Source organism: Halichoerus grypus, chromosome 7 (assembly GCF_964656455.1).
Source record: "Halichoerus grypus chromosome 7, mHalGry1.hap1.1, whole genome shotgun sequence".
NCBI lineage: Eukaryota > Metazoa > Chordata > Mammalia > Carnivora > Phocidae > Halichoerus > Halichoerus grypus.
Window position 1 is genome coordinate 68,662,984 of NC_135718.1, and position 22,792 is coordinate 68,685,775.

Genomic DNA, 22,792 nt, shown 5'->3' on the forward strand with positions numbered 1-22,792 from the left:
TTCTCTTTGCTTTGCAGTTTTCAAGGATTCTGTTGGTACATCCTCCAGCTCAGAGAGTCTTTCCTCAGCCAGGTCCAGTCTACTAAGCAGCCCATCAAAGGCACTCTTCATTTCTATTACAAGTGTGGGTTTTTGTTGTTATTTTGTTGTTGGTTTTTTTTTATCTCTAGCATTTCTTTTTTTTTTCTTTAAAGATTTTATTTATTTATTTATTTATTTATTAAAGATTTTATTTATTTATTTGACAGAGAGAGAGACACAGCGAGAGAGGGAACACAAGCAGGGGAGTGGGAGAGGGAGAAGCAGGCCTCCCGCGGAGCAGGGAGCCCGATGCGGGGCTCGATTCCAGGACCTGGAATCATGACCTGAGCCGAAGGCAGGCGCCCAACGACTGAGCCACCCAGGCGCCCCTTAAAGATTTTATTTATTTGAGAGAGAGAGCACGCACACGAGCAGTGGGGAGAGACACAGAGAGAGAGGGAGAAGCTGACTCCCTGCTGAGCAGGGAGCCCTATGCGGGGCTCGATCCCAGGACCCCAGGATCATGACCTGAGCCGAAGGCAGATGCTTAACCTACTGAGCCACCCAGGCGCCCCTCTAGCCTTTCTTTTTTGTTCTTTCTGAAGATTTCCATCTCTCTTCTTACACTGCACATCTGTTCTTGCAGGCTGTGTACTTCATCCATTAGAGCCCTTGGCAGGTGAATCATGTTTTTTTCCAATTCCCAGTCTGATAATTCCAACATCCCTGTCATGTCTGGTTCTGATGCTTGCTCTGTCTCTTCAAATTGTGTTTTTGCCTTTTGGTATGTCTTCCAATTTTTTCTCGGTAGCTGAACATGGAGTTACCAGGAAAAAGGAACTGCTGTAAATAGGCCCTTAGTGAGGTGACGGTAAGTGTGGGGGAGCAGAACTCTACCATCTGGTGATTAGGTCTGTCTTTCAGTGAATTTCAGAAGTGTTTCTCAGCTGTTTTCTCCCCCTTGCAGGGGACAGGGTGGCTGAAGTGGGCTAAGGTTGGGTATTTCCCTTCCCCTGGTCAGCCAGGCTCTGATACTACCCCAGCAGGTTAGGCTCAGGTTAACTAGTCTCCCCTGAGGGCAGGTCTTGTTAAGAAAAGCAGAGGGCTCTATCCCATTTCAGAATGGTCCCTCTCCCGCCCCCTGCTGGAAGCCTGAGGGGTTTCCCTCTGATACTAAACTGCGAGAACCTGGAAAGAGGTAGAGTTCACAATATTGTGGGGTTTCCCCTTAGGACTGGGTCCCCCCTGGAGTTTTTAACCCTGAGTTGTGGGCACGGAGTCTCCAGCTTTTGTCGGTTCTGATTGAAGTTTCTCTACTGGTTTCCACAGTGGTTTCCCCTCTGAGCCTCTGCTTCCCTAAGACAGGACTTCTTGCATTTGCCCACTGGTCTCACCAGTCTTGGGGTGGTGGTTTTCCCCGCTCTTTGTGGATCCAAGACTTGTTGATTTTTTGGTCTGTTCAGCTTTTTAGTTGTCAGGACTGAGTGCAACTTGCAAAAACGGAAACTAGAAGTGTTCTTAAAAACTTATTCATAAATCACATAAGTTTAATGGATCAATTTAATTTAGGAAGTATGCAAATATATATATATATATTTTGTAGGATAAATCTCCAGACGTGGATTGTAGGGTCAAAGGGTTTGTATAATTCTGTGGTTTTAAGTCTTGCCGAATTGCCAGTGCCCCAGTTTACAGTAATTCCCACCGGCGATGTCTGAGACAACACACACAAATATTTTTGAGACTTTTCAACACTGGCTTGGCTTATGTAACTTCGTTTAATGTGTTTAGCTAGGTAGATAATAAATCTGAGAGTAAGTCAACATATTAGGTGAAACTAATCAAGGGTGACATTTAAAAAACAAACTCTTGTCCGGCAACTTTCCTATTTCAATGGCACCCACTCAGCTGTTGAGGAGCTTGACCACTTATTGTAGGAGCTAAGTTACATGTATCTTAATGCCCAATGACATTTCATCAAGTTCGAGACTACTTAATTTTACCAATTACAAAGAATTCAATAATGTACAAATTGATGTTAATGAGGCGGCTGAAGTCCGCAGAGCATGTGACTCTTAATCTCAGGGTCATGAGTGCGAGACCCACGTTGGGCAGAGAGATTACTTAAGAAAAAAAGAAATAGGGACGTCTGGGTGGCTCAGTTGGTTAAGCGACTGCCTTCGGCTCAGGTCATGATCCTGGAGTCGTAGGATCGAGTCCCGCATCAGGCTCCCTCCTCAGCAGGGAGTCTGCTTCTCCCTCTGCCCCTCCCTCCTCTCAGGCTCTCTCTCTCTCTCAAATAAATTTAAAAAAATTTTTTAAGAAAGAAAATGTTTAATTTTTAAAAATTTTTTAAAAGATTTTATTTTTTTAAAACTTTTTAAAAAATTTTATTTATTTGACAGAGAGAGAGATAGTGAGAGCAGGAACACAAGCAGGGGGAGTGGGAGAGGGAGAAGCAGGCTTCCCGCCGAGCAGGGAGCCCGATTCAGGGCTCGATCCCAGGGCCCTGGGATCATGACCTGAGCTGAAGGCAGACGCTTAACGACTGAGCCACCCAGGTGCCCCAAGATTTTATTTTTAAGTAACCTCTACACCCAATGTGGGGCTCAAATGCATAACCCTGAGACGAAGAGTTGCATGCTCCATTGAGCCAGCCAGACACCCTAAGTCCCTAAATGAAATGTTTTAAACAAAACCAAACTGGTGTCAATGGAAATAACCTGGTTTTAACTATCTCATTAACTCAAATCTGCTATTTTATTTTTTTTAAGGAAATTATAAATTATAATATCCTGTGACAGGGGCGCCTGGGTAGTTCACTTGGTTAAGCATCTGCCTTTGGCTCAGGTCATGATCTTGGGGTTCTGGAATTGAGCCCCACGTCAGGCTCCCTTGAGCCCCTTGAGCCCCTTATCATCTCCCTCTCCCTCTGTTCCTCCCCCCGGCTTGTGCTCTCTCTCTCAAATGAATAAGAAATCTTTAAAAAAATATCCTGTGACATAACACCTTTACTTTTAACAAAATACACTTGTGAATGGATAAGCCTTTGAAATAAAGAGCAATCTGTATGAGTGAGATGTCAACCATCAGACATAATCCAATAATATAGTTCAATGGCTCAGAAGCCCTCGCTAGAGAGAGTCTGAGTTCAAATCCCTTCTGGGCCACTTAGGGAACTCTTTGTAGGTTGAATTACTTGCAAATTACTTCACAAAACTTCAACTCCTTCATAGATTGATGTGAAGATTAGATAAAATAACCAGATAAAGGTGCTTATCACACTGCTTGGAACACAGTAATCATTGGTAAATGATTCCCTAAAGGAAGGTTCCCACATTGCTTATCATACTTGAATTTTTTTCATGTCAAATATTCTGATTCTTATTTTTTTGGCTCAAATGCCAACAATTCCATGAAGACTCTCCAAACTCCTCAAAAACACGTTGCCTTCTTCTCAGTATTCCCATGAAATACTAAGTATGAAAATGACAACGCACAGGGTTGTTTTGGGTTTTTTCATACAACACACTGTCTGCATGCAATTGTTTAATTAATGTAATTTGCAACACACTATTGTGTATTTAATTTACTCTCTAACCTAGTTTTTCCAAATTTTTATTCTCCATTTTTCCAATTCTTAAGAACTTCAGAGAAAGCATGCTCAAATTTATTTTGTCCTCCCCACCCCACACCACATTGTAGTCAATGGAAGGCATAGCATTCAATACTTTTATTTTTCAATAAATAGTTTTAAATCAATTATATGTGAAAGTTCCCTCAGGATCTATATGTATTAAAAAACAGACCCTTGTCATTTATGCTCCTAGTTCCTAGGTCATATGGCCTCCATTATATTTTCTTCATTTAGGGATGTGCAGATGGTATAAAGTCCACTTTTTAGAGCAAATTCATTTTGTATATCTGAAATTTCCCATTCAAGGTAGTCCTAAAAAAAAACCTGAGATCTGATTTAATCACAATTCTGACAGTAAGCAGAACATATATTTAAATTAGCTAACAGCTTCCTACCTGTCATCCCCGTAGAGAAAGACAAAACAAAAAAAACAACCTACGCTCTTAAAACAGTATTTCAGGGGCACTTGGGTGGCTCAGTTGATGAAGCGTCTGCCTTCGGGGCTCCATGCTCAGTAGGGAGTCTGCTTGTCCCTCTCCTTCTGCCTGCCACTTCCCCTGCTTGTGTGCTCTCTTGTCAAATAAATAAAATCTTTTAAAAAACCCCAATATTTCTGTAACGAGAACATAAGAATATTGAATCCTAATTAAAGAGAGACAGAACACTGTAACACCAATTTTATCCAGTGTAAGAAAAATTTTAAGCTTTATTTTGATAAACATTTCAGATTCCCTCATATCACAGCATATCAATAAGCAAAATGTACATATACTGATTTTATACCTCATGTCAAGTCCCAAATTCCCAATCCTAGGTAAGCAAGTTGCAAAATACAAGTGCCGATAATTTAACTATAGGTAGTATTTTTAACAAAAATAAGTGTTCAGCACTTTAAGTGAAATGAGGCTTTAATCAAAAAGAGACTTAATTCCACAGGGTGTCTTTTTTTCAACAGTAATTAGTTCAATCAAGTCTGTGATTCCAAGCTCGAGTGACAGTGTTATGTTTGAAGCAGACAAGAAAAGGCAATCAACTCTATAGTGGTATATTACAATATGTGCTATATTTTTGGACAAACTCTAACTGCATTCAATTTTTAGGACTTGTTTTGGAGTCTAACGAAACAAGAATTAGAGGGAAGAGACATTATGATACTGGTGGTCTTTGATCAACTTCCCACACTAACTGAATCACCACCAGCAGACTTCCTTCAGCTACAACTTTGATTAAGGAACACACAAATTTTACCCAAAGAAAATTCTGTACTTCCAGTTTTAGAAAGCAGACAGTTCTATGAAGAAGCGACCATTTAAATATCTGAGTACACACACTTAAGTTTTTACAACTTCATGCCTTAAGTTTTGATTTCAGAAGTATCATTCCATGGACCCAGCATCAGATATTTACACGTGTTTTATACAATATAATTTTAGAAACCATAAGTTGCACAAAATAATCATAACATTGTTATCAAATTCAAGTTTCCAGTGATCTTAAAAAAGACAAATTATAACTGTTTTTGCTCAGCTGAGATATCCAGTTATGGTTATTATCTAGAACATCCTAAATTTATGTGAAAAAAGTAATCAAAGAAAATCTGTAACTTTGATAATTTTCAACTTTTAAAATGCATAGCTAAAAATAAATAAAAGGGCTCCTCTGGCAGTGAGTAACTGAGTCAAGGAGCTTCACAAACCCTAAGCCACTCTTGGAAGCCATTTCAGGTTTTACATAATTTCCAGTCTTAATACCACTATTTGAATTCAGATAAAAGACATGACCTTTGGAAGTCCTCGGCATCAGAAATGGCACTTTTGGACAAGAATCACAACTAGAGGCTGGAGGAAAAAATGGATCTTAGCACAATTTCTCTCAAAGTATGGGGAATCTCATGTAATCCATGTACAACAGAAGCAGTAGTTCAGAAATCTTGGGAAGCTCCAATTTCTTTAGCTATTTTTCTTTTACTAAACAATCTGAAGTAAGCATGATATTTACTTTTAAGAACAAAGGAAAACACAAAACAAGAAAAAGGCAGGATGTAGCATTTTAGTAGGAGTCGGGAGTCACACAAAGTTCTTTTCCTCCCTTGGCTTTGGGCACATTGTCTCGCCTTTTTGTTCTCCACTTTGTTACAAAAAAACAAAACCAAATCTCTGTCCAAAGCAGTCAGACTTGAGAACACTGTAGGGTTTGCATGTGATTTTTTTTCTAATTTCCCATCCTAGATCCTCCCTGAAATCTAAATAAATATTTCAATGAAAACTTTTCTCCCGTCTGAGCCACTATATATAATTTATCGGGAAAGTGGGGGAAGGCAGCTAAAAATCACTGGTCGCTGCCAGCTTCCTCAGTCTGTCCTGTTTGGGTGGTTTTCTTTTAATCATTTTAATTTTTTTAGTATGATAAGGACAAAAACTGTGGCTGGAAATTCACACAGTTCAGGAATATGTGGAAAGAAAATTTACCACAGTCCTTAAGATTCATGTAAATGCTCCCAAATCAAGTATTAGAAAGCCGCTAATTAGCAGTGAAAATTATTAGCCACTCAAATTACAATGGCAATGTTTGCTGAGCTGCTTTTATGAAAGCGTCCCCTTGTATTCTATAAGGACCCAAGTATTTGAGTCCACAAACTAGCCACTTGCAGAAGGAATTCTTTTGACCAAAATTTACCCTAAAACCGATGTTCTCAGTTCCTTTCTTTTCCCGAAATTGTTCGATCACATTTTAAGTTGGGGAAGTGTATGAAGCAGGGTATTTTGTATGGCACTGTACTCTTTAAGAGGACCTAACATTTTAGTGAACTGGGAAACCTCACAACATACTTAAACTCTACGTATTTATAGATACGATTTCTCCGGGCTGCATAATATAGACTGGAAGAAAGTGTGTTTTGACCCAAAAGGATACCCTGAAATGCTGTAGTGTGACAATATATTCATTAGAGAGCATAATTTAAAAGGAAAGTGTATGTTTTAATAATTCCAATGTTCTGTTATTTGGGCTTAATTTTAACTTTTTTTTCTTTTTCCTTTTGATTCTGCATTTCTATTTGAGAGGGCGTCTTTTATTTTTAAGCTGTGTTTAAAACTATAAGGAATATGCTAATGCAACGTAATATAAATATAAATAATGTAGAAGCAATATATACGCATACATAGACACAGCGCCATGGGCATCAGACCACTGACGTTGTACTTTCAGGGTTCACACGAATAAGTCTGGATGCATTCCTCAGGTCCTGGAGTTGCTTGGCGGGTTTCCCCACACCTTCTTCAAACCTTTTCTCCACCACAGGGAGGACGGTCTCATAGAGAAAGGATGCATTCTGTCTGATAAAAGCCTTTTTCTCCGGATCCTGCTCACACCGAAGGCTGTAATCCACATGCTGCACGGCAACCAAAATGATTTCCACCAGGCTCTCCAAAAGTACCATGTGCAGCTCTGGGAAATACAGCTTCAGGGCTTCTTCCAAGAAGCCCATGGTCTGTTTGGTGAAGGCAACCACGGTGTAACTCAGGTTCACCCAGCAGTCATCCCCGGTGTACTGCTCAAAGTTTCGGACCCCACAAGTCTTCATCTCCTCTTTGAGCTTGCCCAGGGCCTCTGGGGTCATCAAGTTCATCCTCCTCCACATCTCCTCAGAGTTGCGATGCTTAGTGGCTTCGATGATGATTTCTTTGTAACTGTGCAAGGCCCCTTGGATGTCTTTCACCAGAAGGGCATGGATGATGAAGGTGAGGTCGAGTCCGATGTCACCCAGTTGCTGACAATGCTCCTTTGCCACTTTCACACACTCAGCCGCGGTAGAGAGGCTCTCCTTACTATCAAACACCTGCTTGCTAAAAGCATCCACGAACATGCCCATGGCCGACCTCGCCCAGACCACAAAGGCAGAGTAGCAGCCGCTGTCAGTGCCCGCGAAATCCGTCTCAAATTCCCGGGCAGTCTCAAGAAGGCTGGTGAAGAAGACATGGCACAGCTTATGAATGTAGAGTAAGGTGGCGCCTTCGATGCGAAGCTGACGAATTGCAGTGTGCACAGCTGCTGCCCTGTTTCTCAAAAACAGCTCACAAGCCTTTGTGCACTGGCCAAGCCGGATTAGTTGAGAAACTGCCCTTCGAGTAGCCTTGGGACCACCTCTCAGGGAACGATCTGGGGAGAGCTCAAACATGAGCACCTCGGTGAGCTGCCGGACCCGCTCATCCACTTTGGCCCTTAGTTCTTTTACAGGAGGTGGACTGGGCTTATCCTCCAGGTAATTGTTCAACTTATCCAGCAGGTCAACGGCTCCTTCAAAGTCCCTCTGGGCAATACAGACATCCAGGTCTTCAGGCAACTCCTGGATCCATTCCATTGAGAGATCCACCTTCTCTTCTTCTACCTCAGGAATAGCTGGTTCGTCGTCTTCTTCATCCTCAAATGGGTTACTGGCCTTGGAAGTCACCTGGGGCGGTCCTCGAGGGGCCGCGGCCTCCTCCTGCTCCCTTCGTCTTTTTTCACTGAGGGCCCTCTTGGTTTCCTCCAGCACTTCCAGCCACTCTCGTTTGATTTTAGCATTTTCCGCCTGAAAAATACGGCTCTCGGGAAACATTAGCAGCTTGAACATGTCCTTCATGGGCGGGTTGTCCTTGACATTGACCACGGCCAAACCATCCAGGGGATAGAGGGCGTTGTAGCGATACATCCCCCGCCGCTGTGGCAGCCAGGTGGCCACCAGCAAACAGTCGTTCATGAGAAAGCCGTGCACCCGCTGCAGTTGGGCCATGTGGTCAGCCTCGTATTCCACCAGGTCCCCGTTGTACACCAGGTACTGACCCGGCGTCTCCAGCAGATGCCTGCAGCCTTCCACCTTCTCGAGCAGGGTGGTAAGAGTGCGCTGCTTCCCTTCCTCGCCCTGGCCCGAACTGTCGCGGGAGGCACCCCCGGGAGTGGGAAAAAAGCCAGTCTGGCCCCGCAGGTGGTCTCGGCCCCCCGCGCCACCTCCCCCTTCCTCCCCTCCGGAGGCCGCAGCAGCGCCAGCGGCGGCGGCAGCCGGCAGCAGGGTAAGCGGGATGCTCTCCAGGCTGCTCTTCTGCTCGGTCAGCAGATGGCTGAGCTGATACATCTCGCTCTCCAGGTAGGAGATCTCGCGGGCCGTCTCTATGAACTGCCGGTAGTTCTGGTAGACGTTGCGCTTCAGGTTCTGCGCCGTCTCCTCCGCCAGCGCCTGGATGCGCTGCCGGTGCTCCTGCAGGTCCCGGTCCCCGTCCGACTGCTGCGAGAGCTGCTTCACGTACAGCCGCGCCTCAAAGCCCCCCGATTCCAGCTGCCGCCGCAGGCGGGTCGCCCCACTGTCCGACATCGCCATCGCCATTTCCGTCCGAGTCTCACGCAGTCACTGTCACTATCGCCGCCGCCGGTGCCGCCGCTGTCGAGACCCACCCAAGCCCCGCGAGCTCCAGGGCTGAGGAAGCAGGATGGAAGAGAGACGAGTACGCCTGCGCCCGGGTCTGAGCTTCAGACACCGCGCCTGCGCAGGGGCCGGGCGCAGACACCGCGCCTGCGCAGGAACGCCCGCCGCCTAGGGCTCATGCGCCGGGGCTATTGCGGAAGCGAGTGGAGGGCGAGGCAGAGGGACGTGGGTACTGCGCATGGGCTGAGCGTGACGTTGGTGTTTGAAGTTAGCGGCGAAGCGTAAGGCGGTAACCAGTATCCTGAAACCTCCCTGGAGTCCAAGCCGTGGGAACCCACGTTTTGAGCCCACTAGGAGGTGTCATGCCGAATTCTCTTTTTTAAGCCCCAGAATCTTGGCTTCGGCGTTTGGGGCAAACTCAGTTCTCGTTCTAGAGCCGGTTATTCCTGAGTTCTCGCGAGACCGGTGGGCCGGCCCGAGAGCAGCCCGAGAGCCGCCGGAGAGCCGGTATCTCCTAGGAGCTCGACCAGGCCCTCGGAGCTTCGGAGACGTGGGGCCAGCTTAACGCCGGCGGATACCGCCTGCGATCCCGGCCGTGATGGATGAGGATCTGGTGCTGGCACTACGGCTTCAGGAGGAGTGGAACTTGCAGGGTTCGGAGCGCGACCGGGCCCAGGCGCCCCTGTCGCTGGTGGACGCGTCCTGGGAGTTGGTGGACCCAACCCCGGATTTGCAGGCCCTGTTTGTGCAGTTCAACGATCGGTTCTTCTGGGGCCAGCTGGAGGCCGTCGAGGTGAAGTGGAGCATGCGAATGACCCTGTGAGTCCCGAGCCCCGCTGGGGAAACGAGGGCGGCTGGCAGCTCCCCTGCAGACCCCGGCCCTGGGCTTTTCTTCTTTCTCCGCCCCGATGGGCCCGGGGGAGTGAAACGCGGGGGTCTTGTTTTGGACCAGCAGCTCCTCTCGGTGTATCTCTCTCTTCCCTACTCTGTCTCTCTCCCGCTCGAGCAACTTTAAGAAACCGTGTGTCCCGTCCCGGTAACAGTTTGATTTGTAAAGGACACAGTGAGAGAAAAGGATGTGTCTTTGGATCTCCTCTGATTTGAAAATAAATTAACACATTTCTGACCCAGGAGGGAGAAGCAACCAGTCAGCCCCTAAGAAAGAATGCCGAGGAGTCAGCGAAGCCTCCCAAGGATGTGTGTTGTCCTCTTCTATGCTCCTTGAGATATCACCACTTACTAGTGAGCTCAGGTGTTAGAAGGGGCATGGGGTTGACGTTTCCATATTTCTGGACCCAAAGGATCTTCGGGGATGCCTCTAAAAGGATGTACACTAAGGTTGAGAAATCCCGGTTTTAAATAACCTGTTCCTGCACATGAACGGAGTTAACAAGTTTAAGATGGGGTTGTATGCCACGGTGCTTGTTTTTGAAGGGATACAAAACAGCCTAAAGTAAGACAGATTAAGATATGACACGAAACTGTGTTTAAAGAACAAATCTTCATAAAGGCTTTGATTACAGTTTTAGAGATGTGCTAATGGAGATCTGGCTGTTAACACAAACCGATTATAGTTTGTAGGGAGGAGACTGGGAGCAGCAGAACAGGATTGTCCTCTTCGGGCTCTTGCAGCCTGCCTGGCTAGGGCAAGGGATGCACTACTGTTGACAAATCTCTCTCACTGGGGTGAAATGCAAATATCTCCTAACAAAGAAGGTACACTAGTGTGAACTGCCCAAGAATGTATAAGGATTTACTCTTTCATCTGTATTTCTCTTTTGTGTATATTAGGTGAATGATGCTTTTGTGGTGGTTGTTTTCCAGGTGTGCTGGGATATGCAGCTACGAAGGGAGGGGTGGAATGTGTTCCATCCGTCTCAGTGAACCTCTTTTAAAGTTGAGACCGAGAAAGGATCTCGTAGAGGTATTGTTTGCATAAACTTGATTCTTAGCTGAGTAATTAAAAATGCTTATTACTGATTTAGACTGCTGTGAGTTAACCTGTAATGTAAAAAAAAGAAAACCTGTTTTTTGTCATTGCAAACTTTAACTGCAGGGCAACTGTTAATGATTACCTTATATTTTTATAGTTCTTCACAGTTAAAGGCTTTCAGGTATATTATCTAATTTGATCTTCACAACAATCCTGTTTTTGTACAATGTGTGTTGTCCTCCTTTTTATAAATGAGGATGTTAAGGTTCAGAGAGGGTAAGTAACTGGTTGAAGTTACATACTTAGGAGCAGACAAAAAATTAGGACCCATATCTTCCTACTGAGGCACACAAATTTTGATAGTTCAGCCACCATGGTGCTGCCCTCCCAGACTATCTACCTGAGCTGGTATAACCACCAGCGTGGGCGAGGGCACGCTTCACTAGCAAAATGGAGCGGTGGGAGTTCCCAGATTATGGTTAGTTGAGTCTAGAAGATGCCTGAAATTCCCCAAGATGCACCCAGTGTGACTGGTCTTGCCCCAGTTATGTCACTTGAAACGTATGCATGAAAGAGGGTAGGGTGGTAGAGATTGGATGGGAAATATGTTAAAACATGCTTGGAAATATGAAAGATGGTGTTTTTAAGGATAGTGAAAGGTAATGGGTTTCAGAACAATGTGAATATACTTCACATTCCCGAACTGTACACTTAAAAATAGTTAAGATGGTAAATTTTATGTTACATGCTTTTTACCAATAATTAGAAAAAAAGTAAATGGTTACTAAGTGTAAAATGGTACAGCAGAAATAATAAAAAAAAGGAATAAAGGAACAAAACCCTGCAAAAAAAAAAAAAAGGCATAAACACAATATCAGTAATTATATTAAATGTAAATGGACTAAGCACTAATTAAAGACATGAGATGACATACTAGATGAAAAGAGATGTGCTTAAGATAATGACACACATGCATTAAATGTAGAAGGTTGGAAAAAAGTATATCATCCAAACAATAACAGAAAACTGTTGTATCAGACTAAAGATTTTAAGGGAAGAAGTTTTACTAAAAAAAAAAAAGGTTAACATTTTAGAACGATAAAATAATCTATTAAATAAAAACATGATTTGATCCTAAAAGTAATAATATAACTTTAAATTACATGAAGCATAAATTAGTAGAAGCAAATCCACAATCATAGTTGCAGATGTTAACACAAGTCTCTTGGTAACACAATGAATAAGCAGGGAAAAAAAGTAGCATAAAAATTTTGACCAAATCAACCTTATGAGGAGCTCTAATTAGAACAGTATTTGCTTAATGAATATTTATTATGTAAATGATTAAACACACGAACAATTTTTTTTTTAAAGGTAATGGGCGAGAAGAGAATGGGAAATGTGTGGTAATGCTATCAAGTGAGCATTTGCTGTTGGCAGAAAGTTACAATATCAAATCGGGGTAAGAAGGACCAAGGAGGAACAGTGTGACTCTGGTCTATACATAGAGTATGACCTAAATTATAATGAAGAAGATTCAGAAAAGGAAAAGACTTTGGTTGAGGACAAAGAAGAAAAGCTTCATGCACGTGTATTTTGTGACTACTGACATCACCACTCCTACCACTCACTCTTTATTGAGCATGTATTGTGTGCCATATTTTGGACTAGATTAACTAGTGTTAATCTAGTTAATAGTTAATCTAGTGTGTATAGCCCTGCAAGATCAGGATATGCCCATTTTAGGGATGAGGAGCACGTTGTAACTTGTCCAAGGTCTTGTGCATAATAAATAAGAAATCCTTGGTTTAGGCTCTAGTTTCCCTGGCTCTAAAGCTCTTGTCCTATTCCCTGTACCATTTGGCCTCATTACTACCACTTTATAATTGTTACTCCTGCTAATTAAAACATGGAAGTGAGCCTTATGGGACAGACTGGATTCTGACAAGTAGAGATGGTAGAGGAAGACTACTCTTGGCACAAGGAATGGGCATGCTGTGAACAAAAGTGAGGCATGAAACTCAGGGCGTATTGAGGACCAGAAGTAGTTCCTTTTGGCCAGAGAACAGTGGTGGGAAGTAGAGGTGTTTTGGGACCGTGTTGAGTAGAGCCTTGAATCTAGCCTAAGTGTGGAAAATGGTAGATATATAAAAATAGAAATTGTTTAGTATGGTGCCATGTGCCATTTTCAAGGTATTTAAATTGAATCCAAAATTAGGAGCCTAAATTTATTTCTCCTTTATAAGAATAGTTACTGATCAAGGCGCCTGGGTGGCTCAGTTGGTTAAGCGTCTGCTTTCAGCTCAGGTCGTGATCCCGGGGTCCTGGGATCGGGCCTCGTATCAGGCTCCCTGCTCAGCAGGAAGTCTTCTTCTCCCTCTCCCTCTGCCTGCAGCTCCCCCTGCTTGTGCTCTCTCTCTGTGTGTGTCTTAAATAAATAAATAAAATCTTAAAAAAAAAAAGAATAGTTACTGATCATTACTTTAGAATGTTGGAAAACATTTGAGATGTAGAATGCCCTTTGAGTTTGAGTCCCAAAAAAGTGGCATTTACTTGAAGAGATTAAATTCATTTTCAGAGATGGAGTTGATAATTTTATTTTATTTTATTTTTTTAAATATTTTATTTATTTATTTGGCAGAGAGAGACACAGCGAGAGAGGGAACACAAGCAGGGGGAGAGGGAGAAGCAGGCTTCCTGCCGAGCAGGGAGCCCGATGTGGGGCTTGATCCCAGGACGCTGGGATCATGACCTGAGCTGAAGGCAGACGCCTAACGACTGAGCCACCCACGCGCCCCCGGAGTTGATAATTTTAAAAGGGAGGTTTTTGTAATGACCAAGTTAAAATGTTTGATTCACCCATTTTTCTGTTCAGCATAATTTGATAAGACTGTGGTTCATTAATGGCAGTCTAGTTCTTCTGATGGAAATTCTTTGTAAAAAAAATTATGAACAAGGTTTGCTCTTGAAGACCTTTATGACTTTCACTTTTTTTTAAGCATATATATTTTTTAAGATTTTATTTATTTATTTGAGAAAGAGAGAGAGGGAGGGCACAAAGGGCAAGTGAGAGGGAGAAGCAGGCTCCCTGCTGAGCAGAGAGCCAGACACAGGGCTCGATCCGAAGACCCTGAGATCATGACCTGAGCCGAAAGCAGACGGTTAACCAACTAAGCCACCCAGGCGCCCCGTGACTTTCACTTTTTAAAAAATGTATTCATATTTCTTTAGGATACATTATTAAATAGCAGCCTTAAACTTTCGTGAATTTTGCACCTACACTTCTGCATCCTTGGTGTGGAAATGAGCAGTAGGCTGTTGTTTTAATTCAAAGAAGATTTATGTAAATTCAGATGAAATTTGGGCCAATCACAGGATTTACCATCAAATGCTATTCACTAGAGCAGTAGGTTTTATTGTTTGTTTTGAAATTTTACATGATTCAAAAATCCCAAAACTATAGAAAGCTATACACACAGAAATGTTGTCCTACCCCATCCCTCTCTATGCTGAACTTCCCGACTACTATAGGATACTGTTATTAGTTTCTTTTTTGTTTCATTTTTCTGTTTTGCAAATTTTTTTTTTTAAAGATTTATTTATTTGAGAGAGAGAGTGAGCATGAGCCTCCGGGAGGGGTGAGGGAGAGGGAGACAGGACCTCAGGCAGACTCTGCGCTGGAGTGTGGAGCCAGATACGGGGCTCAATCTCACAACCCTGAGATCGTGACCTGAGCTGAAACCAAGAGTCAGACGCTTAACCAACTGTGCCACCCAGGTGCCCCTGTTTTGCAAATATTTATGTCCATTCTTATTCCCTCTCCCAGTCACCTAACATACTTCTTATACAAAATACTGTGTACGTTCTTCTATACTTTGTCCTTTCCATTTAAACAGTATACCCTGTAGGTTTCTCCAAATGATTTCATAGAGATCTTTTTCATTCTTTTTTAAGTCTGTATAGAATTCCGTGATGTGGATTTTCCCTAGTTCCTTCAGCCAGGCCCCTATTGCTAAACACTTACTTCCAGTGTTAACCTTATAAACAGTGCCACAATGAAAATACCTGGTACACATGACCTTTCTTATTAGTCTCGGGATTGCTGGGTCAGAGGATAAATGCATTTGTAATTTTGTGAGATGTTACCAAATTCTCCTCTGTGAGGGTGTGTACCATTTTTCAGTCCCATCAGAGATAGATGGGAATGTTGTTTTCCTTAGCTTTACTAATTGTGTCAAACTTCAGGAGTTTTACTAATCTAGATAAGCAGGAGTGGCCTACTGGTGTAGCATTAGTTTGTATTTGTTTTTATAAATGAAGTGCACATTATTTTTCATGTTTATGGTTTATCCTAATTTTTTATCATTTTAAAATTTGGTTTCTATAGCATTGACAGAGACTTTATATCTCTTTTTCTGTGAACCCATCTATGACCTTTGCCCACTGAAAAATTGGGTTATTGGTCATCTTGTGTTGACTTTCGTAGCTCTTCATGTTTTAAGAATTAGTAGCCTGAGAGATGCATTGCACATATATCATTCTGAATTGGTCTTTTCAGTCACTGTGTTTTCTCCCCCACACAGAATTTTAAAGTTTTTATGTAGTTGAGTTCATTGATCTTTCCTTTTGGGTTTTGACGAAGAGTTAAAAATGCTTTTCTTGGAACAGAGAGTTCTTAACCTGGGATTTGCAGAGCTTCGGAGCATATATGCAAAGTTTTGTGAATGTATGTGTACGTAATTTTTCTAGAAAGACAGTTCATGACTTCTATCAGTTTCTGAAAGGAGCCCGTGATCCAAACAAAGTTAAGACCCCCAGGTAGAGTGAGAAAATGCATTTTTATTTTCAAAAGCACCCTAACAAATTAATTTGTTTTCTGTTTCAGACCCTCTTGCATGAAATGATACATGCCTATTTATTTGTCACTAATAATGATAAAGACCGGGAGGGGCACGGCCCAGAGTTTTGTAAACATATGCATCGCATCAATCGCCTGACTGGAGCCAATATAACGGTATATGATTTAAATAATAAATAAATATAACATTTACTAATTTAAGTAATTAGTTTACTAAATATTAAACAAGTATAACGTTTATGATTTTTAGTAGTTTATTCAGTAAACCTTGGGATTTAACTAAAAATAGACAACAGGTAGGAATAAATACTGTCTTTGAGGATTTTCCACAGTGAGTGGGAAGACAGGCGAAGAGACGCTGACTGGCTCGTCTCGGGCTGGGCCTCACCGCGGCCCCCCAAGGCCTCTGCGCATAGCTAGGGCGACACTGGATGCAGAAGTGGCTGCAGGCCTGCACTACCTCAGGGTCATTACAGCTGTCCCTTAGCTGCTTTTCCTTGTGATCGTCTCCTCCTTCGATCGTTCCTGAATGGGCTGCCATTTCATGGGTCGTTGCCATCACCAGAAGTCTTCCTGGATTCATATTTCTGCGTGATACTGTAGGAAGCAGAGCCTGCGGTCAAAAAACCCAGGAGTCTGATGCCGGGGTCCCGATGCTGGCTCCACGGATGGCGAACGGTGGGGCCTCACGCAGGAGGAGGCCGTGAGGGCAGTAAGGATACTTACCTGCGGGTCCTTGAGGATTAAAGGAGAAAATACACACAAAACACTGTAGCCCGGTTTGAGTACAAGTTAAAATACTAGGTGTTTTTATTATTACGGATTCATTTTATCAGGTGACCGTACTGTTCCTTTTCTCCTGCCTCTCACAGCCCCCAGCTTGTCTGCCTTCTGAGGGAACTTTGCAGCCCCTGTGCCGCTCCTCACACATCCTCTCCCTCACATGCGCCACTTCCTCTGTGCTCTGTCACATGCCCTGCGTCTTTGTGGCGGGCCAGGACTGCTCCGTCCTTTGAATGTCCTCAGCAGCTCTTTGACCTTTTACAATATTTTATTCTACTTTCCCACCTCTGCACACAGGGCGGCTCTTAGCTTTGTACATCGTTGTATAAGATGTGTGATGCAGCACCCCCACTAGGGCTTAATGGGTATTGCATTGGATTGAACTAAATAGAATATTCGTTCCTGCCTTTAAAAGGCAGTAAAGGCCAGTGTGGTGGAAAATGGAAAGTGCTCACCTTCTGTATATTTTTTTCTAGCTGTTGGCTTTAATTTTCCAGAGAGCTCATGTATTATCAAACAGAGTTACTTCAACATAAGAAAGTGGCCTGCATTAACAAAAGAATTGTGGAGTTGCTGGTACAAAAGGCTTTTAGTTTCCTCATTAGCGTTTTCACTTTAAGCAAAGTCCTGGTATACTTCCTATTGTTCAGTTGGAAGAGGATATATTCTTTTATCTTGCACGTCTGTGTGTTTTCATTTAGGAGAGGTTTTACCGAGTGGACACCCCTTGCTTTTACAGGTTACATCCTGTTATAACAAACTCCACAGGGCATCCAGTTGCACAGTTTTATTTTAGTGACGACATCGTTAAAGAAGTCACATCCCCAGGCTGTAGGAGTTACAGGAATTTGAAGCAAAACAGATCCAATGCCCTGGCTGTTTGGCCAGTGAATTAAGTGAAGAATTCTCAACATAAGGGAGAAGGCAGGTGTTCCGTACCTCTTTGTCCCCAAACCCCCGCCCTCCAGGGTCTTGTGCACCGAACATAACGTGTACTGTTGGCATGCTTGGCAAGTCAGAGAGGTGTTTTGCTTAGGATGGAGAGCCAGTATAAAACCTAGCTGTAGAGTTGTAGAAGGCTTTACATTCTTTCCCTTGGGGAAATTGTTAGAAAGTTAAAGGTCTTTGGTTAAAAAAAAAAAATCTCACCTATGGATGCTCCTTATCTTGTACAGTAGTAATGTTCTACGAGAAGACAGAAGAAAAAGGTACGAGGAGTTATTTAGGATTATCGGTTTTTCAGTGGTGCCCTGCTATCCTCAGGGCCACCAAGGTGGGAGGGCTAACTTTCCTCTCATCCAGACCGCTTTCATCTGTAAGGAAGGTTCCTTCTAGAGGGTGAAACTAAAGGATCCTGTGTAAGGACTGAAAAGCACATTTGCAGAGAATTTTCTTTGAATCAGTGAATGAAGCTTTTCATTAAGTCGGGCAGCAAATACTGACTGAGCACCTTCACTGAGCCGGAGCCTGTATTAGCTGCTAGGGACACAAAGATGAAAACAGTTGAAATCTGGGGAGCTTTTCGCCTTAAGCAGATAAAATGATGCCCCGTAAGGCTCATTACAGACACGAGCAAAGAGCTTCGAGAATGTGGAGTGGGTGTCGCAGAGGCTGCATCAGGCAAGAGGCTTGTGTAGGTGAGGTGGGGCATTTATAGGAGATCGTCCAGGACCCTTTAGGAGTGTGACCTGTGGGGGAAAATACCAGTTGAGCAGTGGGAACAATTCGGCATTATATAAAACTGTGTCTTTATCATAATTTTTGATTATTTTAAAATTTGGTTTCTAAAGCTTTTAGCATTGATAGGGGCTTTTATGGGTTAAAAAATTTTTTTTTGTCTTCTAATCTCCCACCTTTCTGTCTTTAGACAGTTCATGAAGTGTTAGCTGCTGCTAGCCCATTAAAAGGAGCTTTTGCACAGAAGCTAAATCTAGTCGCTGTCTTGCCCAAAGCGTCACCGCAGAAAGCTCTCAGAAACCGGAGAGTTCCAACAGTGGAAGGCCGCTTACCAGTTTTCTTACACTGGTTGGCTCGCCCCCTTAACGCTGAGCGCTCTCTCCCGCCCAGGTGTGCCACACTTTCCACGACGAGGTGGACGAGTACCGGCGACACTGGTGGCGTTGCAGCGGCCCGTGCAGGGACAGGAAGCCCTACTATGGCTACATCAAGCGCGCCACCAACCGGGCGCCCTCTGCTCACGACTACTGGTGGGCCGAGCACCAGAAGACCTGCGGCGGCACTTATATCAAAATCAAGGAGCCAGAGAACTACTCCAGAAAGGGCAGAGGAAAGACAGGACTGGGGAAGCCGCCAACAGCCCCAGAAAATAAAGGTAACTTGCTGTCCATGCTTCCCCCTTGGCTGGGACCGCGGTTCACCACGTGAAGCCAGAGCTGGCCTCGAGCACTGCTGTTAGGATGGGCTTAATGAGGATTCTTTCTCCTAGAGATATTTGTAAGCGTGGCCTTAGAAAAAAATCCCCCTGTTTATGAAGTGATGGTAGAAAAATGTACTTTGCTCGATGTAGATGTGAGTTAAAGTAGAAATAGTTTCCACGGATAATATTGGCGGGTAAAGTCCCTTTCCCTGTCTTGACTTGATGAGTCATTGGGAAACAGAAGGCAAAATGATTGTCACAATAAAAACAATAATTCAAATAACAATGCCCGGAATTAGTCCTGACCCCAGCCCTTCCTATCAGTTGGATTCTAGCCGAGTGACTTCTGCTGTTGATGTATGTATTTTCATTGGGAGAAGAATGGGAAGAGGATATGACATGTATGTGCTGGTACTTCATCTTCAAGATTTATCCCTTTGCTATGAAGTTCAGAGTAACTGCCTTTTGAAGAGGGAACCAGGTCACTAAAGTTAATGCTTCTTCCCTTGGGAATTTGTTGGTTGGATCCAGAAACATAATAAGCAACTCTTCCCAAATCCAAAATGTTAAGTGAGTGGAGAAGCTAGAGAAGAATTTACGTAGAGAGATTATATATCCTCATTCTGTGGGAGTAGGAGAAAAGGTAAGAATGTGGGAGCAGACTTTTCCCTCTGGAACTAAACTTCAAGAATGCTAAGTGATTTTCAGGGCACCTGGGTGGCTCAGTCAGTTAAGCGTCTGCCTTCGGCTCAGGTCATGATCCCAGGGTCCTGGGATCGAGCCCCACGTCGGGCTCCCTGCTCAGCAGGGAGTCTGCTTCTCCCTTCCCCTCTTCGCCTGCTTGTGTTCCTGCTCTCGCTCGCTCTCTCTGTCAGATAAATAAATAAAATCTTTTAAAAAAAAGAATGCTAAGTGATTTTCAAGGTAAAAGTTCCTTTGCTGGTAGTGTTTGGATGATAGAACTCCTTATCTGAATAGGAGAAGATGTTTTTTATCCTTTGTGTCCTCTCCATCCCAGAGCCCCCTGACCGCTGCAGATCGTCCTTCTCCTATTAATAGGTCATTAGCTTAACATTTGTTGCTGTATTAATTTCGAGTCAAGAAAACCTTTGCTTCTTTTGCAGAGAAACCCAACAGAGGTGAGACCCAACTGTTAATCCCTTTCAGCGGGAAAGGGTATGTTCTCGGAGAAACGAGCAATTCACCTTCATCTGGGAAGTTTGTCACTCCATATGCTATTAATAAAACCCAAGATCTTTTAAGTCAAGACCATTCAGCAAAAGCTCTCAGACCTAATTCTAAAATTGAGGTGAAATTGGAACAGAATGGTTCGAGTAAAAAAACTCCTCTAGTGTCCCCTGTTCTCACTACCAGTCACCAAAATGTCTTAAGCAACTACTTTCCTAGAGTCTCAGTTGCCAGCCAGAAGGCCTTCCGAAGTGTGAACGGATCTCCAACGAAAAGCCTAGCAGCTGGTGACATCGCTAAAAACTCAGTCTCTTCTGGTTCTCAAAGAAGGGTCACCTCTTCGAAGAAATCCCTGAGAAATTCTTTAAAAGCACCGGAATCAACGTCTGTGACTGCACCCCAGGATGTGAGTGGGCCTGAAGAGACATTCCCAACTAAACGACCCAGGCTAGAAGACAAGACTGTTCTTGACAGTTATTTTATCAAGAAAGAGCAAGTACAAAGTGGTGGAAATGCTCCAAAGTGGAGTCCCCATCCTACAGCTGCGACTCCGAACCCCAGCAGCTCAGCCAGAATGGTTGATTGTCCCGTCTGTCAGAATGAGGTTGTGGAGTCTCAGATTAATGAGCACTTGGACTTGTGCCTTGTAGGGGATAGCATCGAAGTCAAAAGTTGAAAAAGTCTTGGAAAAACAAACGGGTGTCACACGCCACCTGTATTACCCACGTATAGGGTGTCAGCCACTCAGGAAGTTCGGTGAATACTAAGATTTGTAGGTTAATGATCTAGTTTTGTTTGATATATACATATATGAGATTGTAGTGGGAAATATTCTGTGTTGAAAGGGGCTATATTTTCACTCTTGCCTTGCGTATCCTGTAGCCCAGAGTTTATTCTGCGTGTTTACATGTATAATTTTTAGATACTATTGTTCTCTCTTGCTCTTAAAGGTATTTGAATCTGTTAATCTTTTTATTTATATACTTTCCTCAAAATATTCAGTGAGGAATCCTGTCAGGTATTTGGCTAAACTGAATATTTATTAATATTAAAACTCAGTCCCAGAACTGAAGTTAATATTCAGAACGTCAGACACATTGACCAAAAATACAATCTGGAGGACAAAGTATATCAGTTGTTTTAGGGTACTCACCGTTTTTGGTTTTTTGGTTTCTTTTTTTAATCTTAGGAGGAAATGCATTTTCTGTATTTTAAAGAATTTTATTTTCTGTCATCACTAAAAAGGTGGCAGCAGGTTTTAGGTTAAAGTACAGAAGGAATATAGTAAAATAAAAATTTTAGACTATTACTCCTGTAATCCTGTAGGCCAGAGTTGAGCAGTTTTCTCAAAATATAGCCAAATGAGTGGGTCAAGTGCTTGAGTAACTGGCATAAGTAACATCAGGGAGTTGCCTAGTTTATGTTAACAGTGGAACATTATCTGGAAACAGTATTACGAACCTTAAGCCAAAGTTGTAACTGTTATAATAAAAAGGACTACCACTTGTGCATTTTAAAAAGTATAATTCTTTTTAAAAACATCCCTTTCCATGTTATAGCAAAGAGACAAAAGTACTTTTATCGTAAGTTTACTTTCTCATGCCTGTACCTCTAGCATGTTGGCTTTTTTCCAAGAGTTTAGTTCACAAGTTTTCTTTTTTCTGACCTTTGTTGCAACATGACCCACACACCTGAGGGGCCAGCTCCGAAGTGTGAACTTGGACTTGGACATCGTGCTCTCCTGGGCGGCGGCTGCCCAGGTCAGGGAGGGAACGTTGCGGCTCCCGCAGGAGGCGGCCACGTGGGTGCCTCTTCACGGGCCCCAGCCACAACCTCCAGACGTAACCACTGTTTACATCTCGTCCCCAGGGCTTGCTTGAGCTTGTCTTTGAACTTCATAAAGCCTTACCCTCGTTGCCACGTTAGAAGTTCCCTCTGTTTCATCGCTCTGCAGTGTCTGTCTGAATATGCCAGTTTATGCAAGCATTCTAGTATTACCGGACATGGGAATTAGTCCCAATCTGCGGCTGGCTCTTATGAATAATGCTGCTAAGAACATTCTTACTCATTGCCGTTGGGCAGATACCCAGGACTGGAGGTGCCGGGGCACAGGGTGTTTGCAGGTTTGGCTTCAGTAAATACTGGCGGCGATGTAGGAGACTTCCAGTTGTTCAACTGTCTTCACACTATTATCAGTCCTTTTCGTTGGCTCATCTGGTTGAGTGTTTACAAGTTTTGATATTTAAGTATGAAGTTGAAAAATAGTATTTTAATAAATATTTATAGATAAATGACTTAAAATGTGTATTATGTTGAATATATGCAATTATATACTTTCACAGAGGATCATTTTCTCTTAATTCAGTTTAGCAAATTATGTGCAGGTAAACAGTTTTTGAGCCAAAACTGTATGAGGTTCTGGGGCAAAGAAGTAAATAAGATAGTCCATGTCCTCAGGCTTTATAACTGGGTAGTGAGACAAGAACAGATTACTTTGAACACAGGAAGTGCACTTGACTGGTTTCTGCTGGGAGCTGTGGGGACTTCAGGACGATCAGCACAGCCAGGACGTCAGGGGATGTTTCCTGGAGGAAACA

General features: G+C 43.3%; 2 protein-coding genes across 2 annotated transcripts; one reads left to right on the top strand and one right to left on the bottom strand.

Moving 5' to 3' along the window:
* Positions 1 to 4,334: 4,334 nt before the first annotated feature.
* Positions 4,335 to 9,152, bottom strand: EXOC8 (exocyst complex component 8). The gene has a single exon (XM_036069086.2). It carries the CDS (start codon positions 9,015 to 9,017, stop codon positions 6,840 to 6,842), a length of 2,178 nt encoding a protein of 725 aa, XP_035924979.1. The 5' UTR covers positions 9,018 to 9,152; the 3' UTR covers positions 4,335 to 6,839.
* Positions 9,153 to 9,344: 192 nt separating this feature from the next.
* On the top strand, positions 9,345 to 22,489 carry SPRTN (SprT-like N-terminal domain). The gene is made up of 5 exons (XM_036069087.2): positions 9,345 to 9,875; positions 10,881 to 10,980; positions 15,875 to 16,003; positions 18,698 to 18,962; positions 20,132 to 22,489. The coding sequence occupies exons 1-5, from the start codon at positions 9,655 to 9,657 to the stop codon at positions 20,869 to 20,871; spliced, it is 1,455 nt and encodes a 484-aa protein (XP_035924980.1). The 5' UTR covers positions 9,345 to 9,654; the 3' UTR covers positions 20,872 to 22,489.
* Positions 22,490 to 22,792: the final 303 nt, after the last annotated feature.